Source organism: Ascaphus truei, chromosome 14, assembly GCF_040206685.1.
Source record: "Ascaphus truei isolate aAscTru1 chromosome 14, aAscTru1.hap1, whole genome shotgun sequence".
Taxonomy (NCBI): Eukaryota; Metazoa; Chordata; class Amphibia; order Anura; family Ascaphidae; genus Ascaphus; species Ascaphus truei.
In genome coordinates, this window is record NC_134496.1 from 26,404,083 (window position 1) to 26,411,358 (window position 7,276).

General features: G+C 43.8%; 1 protein-coding gene across 3 annotated transcripts in view; it reads right to left on the reverse strand.

Moving 5' to 3' along the window:
* Positions 1-786: 786 nt before the first annotated feature.
* The window catches only part of LOC142465821 (transcription cofactor HES-6-like), a 21,591-nt gene continuing 15,101 nt past the window's right edge, over positions 787-7,276 (reverse strand). For 2 of the 3 annotated variants that reach the window (XM_075570143.1, XM_075570142.1), the window contains exons 2-4: positions 4,241-4,327; positions 3,402-3,483; positions 787-2,508 (exon numbers count right to left, since the gene is read on the reverse strand). In XM_075570143.1, coding sequence (XP_075426258.1) covers positions 2,123-2,508; positions 3,402-3,483; positions 4,241-4,327 — 555 coding nt within the window. In that variant the 3' untranslated portion in view covers positions 787-2,122. The remainder of the gene's footprint in view (positions 2,509-3,401; positions 3,484-4,240; positions 4,328-7,276) is intronic. The other variant, XM_075570145.1, reaches the window with a different exon arrangement.

The following is a 7,276-nucleotide window of genomic DNA, read 5'->3' on the forward strand; positions in this document are numbered from 1 at the left end:
ACTGATATATTTATATATATTATGGTGGTGTGCAACAAAGTGGATTTCTTTGGGAACCCTTGGTTCTCCATTTTTGTTTTGATATACCTATTTTATGATCAGAGTGCTGTTTGAGACCACAAACTGTTTGGTAAATTAAACCCCGATAGGGTAGAGGGGGAGGGAGAGAGACACGTTTTATAGTGGTTCATGTCATAGCATAATTTGCATAAAGTTTCTATTGACTGTACCCACAGTCATAAACATTCTTCCTATTTAGGATAGGTAGGATATTTTCCATTTACTACTACATTAAACCCTGCACACCTCCTCTCACCTACATATTCTCCAAAACAGAGTCCTCCCCCAATAGGGGACAATCTCGGTGTTTATAACAAGGGTGTTAATATTTTAGCGCACCCATTTATCTGTTTGCAATTAGAATTAATGTTGCGTTATCATCACACAGGTTGAGATTAATGTCATTAAAATCCCTTAACGAGCTCTGTGCATATGGCCCAACTTTTCCTGAGCAACACATGCAGCAGTTTTACAGGATGACAATTTAAGGGGACCAAGATGTAAGGCAAGTCCTTAAAAATTAACACTGGATAGCATAATTATGGTGAAAAAGTAGATTACAGCATGTGAAAATAATATTTAATCTCTTCTACCAGGAAGAGTTATGAGCCACTGTTATGGGCTCATGCATTGCATATTGTTCATTTGAGGATTTTAACATCTAAAACTCATATGTATTGCTACAAAATACAATGTGCTCATGAAATAAGGAGACTCTAGAGAGTATTCACCAAAAAGATAATTAATTTATTCACCAGTAATGAATGTACAGTAGCACTATTTGCTGAAACACTAGCAAATTTTAGTATAAAAAGACAAGTTCTGGGACGAGCAAGTTTTAAACAGAAACATGAATATAAGTGCTTGCCAGAGATGCACCAACTGATAATCATGACGAGACGGCAGCTTTATTTAGGAAACATGGTACAAGTGCATCACACAGACATCCCTACCAATGCAACAGTGTTAAACATTCATCTATATATAAAAAAAAACGTTACCTTGCTAATATACAAATTCCTGCAAAGTTAGAAAAACTTATTTTCTACAGCACCCTGCAAATCGGTCTCCTACCTATCCCTCTCCCCCCCCACCCCCCACCCCCACCCACCTCCTTCACTGAAGGCAGAACCTTTAAATTACCTAAACTCTACACAGGCATCCCTCACAGGGACTCAATCTCACTACTATCACTATGTGTACGCAGCCTGAATGCACTGCAGGTAGTTAGGTTACCTAACCCCTCCCACCCCCCCTTACATAACGTCCCTTGGTGGATCATGACCCCTCAACCCTTCCTTTGCCACGGAGGTCTGAAACACTTGCGTTCAATGTTAACCCGGTACCAGGACCTATCTCAGCGGCGCCGAGACCTCCACAGCGAAGGATGAGTAACTTCTGCTGTGCTGAGACAGCCTGACATTCAAAGCAATGAAGGATCACCAGCGCAGGAGTTAAACATGATATAAAGTAAGAGCCGGGGGCTGGTACAAACTCCCCCACCCCCCATATATGGTGCCGGTTTAGTGCCGACTGCAGATCTGGACATACACTCTACAAAATAATACCATGAATAACCCATTCATTTGAACTCTTCTTCAGGACAAGGGAAGAATCCCACTTCACACAAACACAGTATCTTTATACACGCAAGTCCTGAATAATGAGCATGCAGTCTTGTATGATGCAAAGTATCTCCATACACGCCCAGCATTATACGATACGGAGAATCTCTCCACACTTGTAGACAGCCGTAATCCCAAAATGCAGTGCGCTGCCTGCAATGCTCTTACCCGAGGATCCTTTCAGTTATCAGCGTGGTGTCAAAACAGGCATTTACATGGCTGGAAGTGCGTGATTATACTCAGTGCTGCTTTGTACTGCAGCATGTTAAGTTCCTTTATGGGAGATCCAAGCAGAGCTGTGACATGCGCTGGCTCACATGTGGCTCTGAAATATAAGTGTACAGACAGGGCACCACCAGACATCTCCAAGTCTTTCCCGTGAGTTTCCCCCCACAGGCCCTCTACAAGCTCGTCCCCATACTCCGCCCTCTCTGTGGTCACCATGGTCTCCACATGGCTTTGGTGGAGGTGGGGAGCTGCACCTCGGGTGTCCTGTCACTGTCCTGTGCTGCCCCCGGTACGGCTTTGCCCCCCTCGGCCTCCTCCACATCGGAGCAGCTGTCCTCTCCAGACAAGCAGAGGGCACCAGGGCTTAGCTCGTACTCCCAGTCACTGCCCGGGGAATCCATCAGGGCATCCACGATCAACTCCTGGATGCCGCCCTCTCTCAGGGGCATGGACTCCAGCAGGTGGTTCAAGAGCTCGGCACCCACGCTCGCATCGATGCCTGGGCAGCTGGACACAAATGTGTGAACCTCGTGCATACACTGGATATATCCCGCAGCAAAGCGCTCGCTGGCCTCACGCTGCAACCGCTCCGTCTCTGCAAGGAGGAGACACATTAGCACGGCATTGCAGCATGTGTATGCCATGTCACTGCACGTATGTGTATGCCATGTCACTGCACGTATGTGTATGCCATGTCACTGCACATATGTGTATGCCATGTCACTGCACGTATGTGTATGCCATGTCACTGCACGTATGTGTATGCCATGTCACTGCACGTATGTGTATGCCATGTCACTGCACGTATGTGTATGCCATGTCACTGCACGTATGTGTATGCCATGTCACTGCACGTATGTGTATGCCATGTCACTGCACGTATGTGTATGCCATGTCACTGCACGTATGTGTATGCCATGTCACTGCACGTATGTGTATGCCATGTCACTGCACGTATGTGTATGCCATGTCACTGCACGTATGTGTATGCCATGTCACTGCACGTATGTGTATGCCATGTCACTGCACGTATGTGTATGCCATGTCACTGCACGTATGTGTATGCCATGTCACTGCACGTATGTGTATGCCATGTCACTGCACGTATGTGTATGCCATGTCACTGCACGTATGTGTATGCCATGTCACTGCACGTATGTGTATGCCATGTCACTGCACGTATGTGTATGCCATGTCACTGCACGTATGTGTATGCCATGTCACTGCACGTATGTGTATGCCATGTCACTGCACGTATGTGTATGCCATGTCACTGCACGTATGTGTATGCCATGTCACTGCACGTATGTGTATGCCATGTCACTGCACGTATGTGTATTCTGTCTTATTACACCCATCAGTTTAGGAAGCCACATTTGGGGACAGCAGCACTCGCCACTGATTACACACTATAGGTGTGTATAGGATGCAGGTCAGTACTGCCCATTACAACATGAGGATATAAGCTTCCGCTCTGTGCAGACTTACCGGCGGTTCTGTTCTGTAACACACCCTGCACACGCATCACCGTCCGCTCCAGAACCTCAGCGTTCTCCATCTTAGACTGAAACTAACGGGAGAGGAAGCGTTAAAGCCCAACAGCAGATCTACACCACACAGTATAGTGTGTGCATATGTGCACATATATACACACACACACACACGTGTGTGTATGTATATATATATATATATATATATATATATATATATATATATGTGTATATATCCTAATTTTCTATCAATGTCAATTATATCTTGTATACACACACACACCAGCCCCTCCTCCTCCTCCTCCTCCACACACACACACACACACACACACACCAGCCCCTCCTCCCCAAACCCACACACCAGCCCCTCCCCCACAAACACACCAGCCCCTCCTCCACAAACACACACACACACCAGCCCCTCCTCCTACACACACACACCAGCCCCTCCTCCTACACACACACACACCAGACCCTCCACACACACACACACACACACACACACACACACACACGTATATATTTAATAAATGAATGCTCAATTATTTGTTTTTATTTAACCTAATTTTCTAGCAATTATATCTTTATTTCCCGCATGTACAAGGGAAGACTTGATCTACATTAAGGCCAGCAAAGCTAAAATAATTGCTCGAGAAGTGGCCAGCCAGCTAAAATAACTGCCCAAGCCTGATCTAAAGGAAAAATGGGAGACTTACAGAATAACAGAATACAATAGGAGTATAGAACAGATGGGAGTAATATGTATACATAGAAATGTAATGTATTGTACTGCTGGTCCCTTACAAAAGCATGAGGACGTAAGGACCGTGTATATACCTCATTGTCAGCCAGAATACCTCGCAGCTCCTGCAAACTCTCATTCATTCGCGCTCTCCTCTTCTTCTCTACCAGAGGTTTCCTCATCTGCAAACACAAGAACTGTCAGCCCAGGTCCTAAGTCACCAAATTGAGGCAGAGGCCTCCCAACACTAATACTGAAGTTAGTTGTCAAACTTTTCATAAATATAAATACACACACAATATATACATACACACACACACACACACACAGTTTATAGTTCACCCAAACCAGTGGCTCGAACACAGCACATGAAATATATATAGTTTACAGGGGTGGACAAAAATCTAAAATACTTAGGCACCCGGCAGAATTTGTATGCGCCTGCGCTGTTTGGCTCCGTCCTCAGCCTTCAAGCAGCCCTAACTCTTGCTCTCCAATTCTCTCCCCCCCCCCCCTTCCTTCTCACTGAGCTGCACAGCGGTGATTTGACCTTTCAATCACCGCCACTGCTGGGCCCAGCACACAGAACCATGAAATAATTAAATAATTCATAGTAATAATGATAAGTGGGTGCAAACTGTGAACCAAAAGTGAATCGGTAAAGTAATGAGTATACTAGACCAGCGGTGCACAAACTGGGGGGCGCGCAAGATTATTTAGGGGGGCACAGGCAGCGGGCGGCAAACTGGTAGACGGGGAAACATGCTGTGGGCGGGCGGGTGCCCGAAGCTATGCACGGGCGGGGGACGGTTGAAGAGGCTGTGGGCTGGCAGTACGGGCAGCCAAACAGGATCGTGCAGTAGGCGGCCAAACATCATGTGTGTGCGCGCGCACGCACTGGGGCTGCGGAGGTACGGCAGCTGCAGGAGAAATGGTTCCGAAGAGGCCAGCACGCAAACGACAGCAGGGGAGGAGCACGCCCCAGCGCTGTGACGTCAAACACCCCTCCTTCCGAGGTCTGCCCTGCAATAGCGCTGTGGTCCTGCTCTCCTGCGCTGGCAACCTGCTTCGCTGCGATCCTCTGCAAGTGAAAGGGTAGGCTGCCACTATATCAATCATACTATGAATGTACAGATAAGTAAAAACATAACATTGAAAACTAAAATAATTAATACGCAATACTGATAGGTAGGAGTGTGTGATACTGGGGGACAGCAAGCCAGAGGGCAGGGAGAATACAAAGGCAAAGGGAGAAGGGGAAAAAAAAGGGGGGGGGAAGAGAGAGAGGGAGGTAGCAAAGAGGTGGATGAATGCCCCCCCAAAGGATTGCCTTTGTGATATTGACAGTCCACCAGAAACAAAACAAATATTACCAGATACCAACAAACAATCAAATAAACAGATCGTTATACTAGTATACTGCTGCATGGGACATCTGAAACATGTTACAGCTTTTCGTTCTTTGTTATTTTAATATGATTTTTTTTTAAACATTTAAATTGTAATGTTAAACCGTTTTAAAAATGTTGAAATATGTAAGTATTTAGACGTATTTGTATTTACATTGTATACCGTTTAATAAAGGTTTTTTTTTTTTCATGTGATTTTGATTACATCAGGCAGGGGGGCTCGGCATAAAAAGTTTGCTCACCCCAAGCACTAGACAGTGTGCTCGAGAAGGAATTCACTTATATGCACACCACTAGTATTATAAAATATAACTTTTAATGTACAGGCAGTCCTCGGTTATCCGACACAATGTGTTACTCAAAATGGCGTTGGATAGCGAAACGTTGTAAAGCGAAACACGTTTTCCCATAGGAACACTGTTTAAATGAAAGGTTCCGTTCCTGAAGGCATTTTTACCACTAAAATACACCAAATATTTTATGCAGGCAATAAGATATGCAGCACACACATAAATTATATAGTGTATATACTGTATTATATATATATATATAAAACATAACAAATAATATATTATATAGTATAATATAATATTATATAGTATAATATTATATATATACGCTCTTACGACGCTTTGCAACGCTGTGTATGTGTATGTGTATATTTACACATACACATCGTTGCAAAGCATCGTAAGAGCGTTGGATAAGCTGTTTTGGCGTTGTAAAAATGAACATAGGTACGCATTGCACAGCGTTGGATAAGCCATTCGTTGTAAAGCGAAGCGTTGTAAAACGAGGACTGCCTGTAATTACATAAAACATATTACCGAATGTGAGTGTAACAGTAATTAAAAAATCAATATAGATACATTTAGAAAAATAAAGTTTATTGCAGTGTGTGTGTGTATATACACAAACACAAAACACACACTTATTTACACACACTCGCCGGGCGAGTGGCATTTTTTTTTTTATAATTTATTGAGATGTGTGTGTGTGTGTAGTACACACACACACACACACACACACACACACACACACACACACACACACACACACACACACACACACACACGATAGACAGTGGGCACTAAAAATGGAGGATAAGTGCCAATCAAAGAGAAAGTTGTACTGACAGACTAAGCAAATACAGATGTCAATTAAAATTACTGACTACAACACAGTGGATGATACAAGCAGATACCAGTCCTGATATGAGGATATAGACAGTAGTGACGAACACAGAACAATACAGATCTGGAGGGAATAAATACAGACCAGCATATATTAAAAAAACAAATTAATAAATTACGTAAATTAATAAAACATGCAACAACAACAAAATCAGAGTGTCTGTAATTTGAAGATAAAGATAGGTCAACAATGCATATAAAAATCCATATAACAATTCATAAATGAAGCATCCAGGTGATAAGGGAGCTGCAGCTCCTACAAAGGAAGTCCTCCACTTCCTGGTATGCAAAACAAAAGATCTAGGAAAGGAGCGCAAGAATACAGAACACATCTAAGTTGCACGAAATACAAACAGTATCCTTGGAGGGTCCTCACTCAGGACAAACTCAGATCCTACACGTTTCGCAAGGTTCTCTGATGAAGCATCTGAATCTTGCGAAATGTGTAAGATCTGAGTTTGTCCTGAGTGAGGATCTATAGCTGTGCAGGCAGTCTAGCTATACACACACACACACACACACACACACA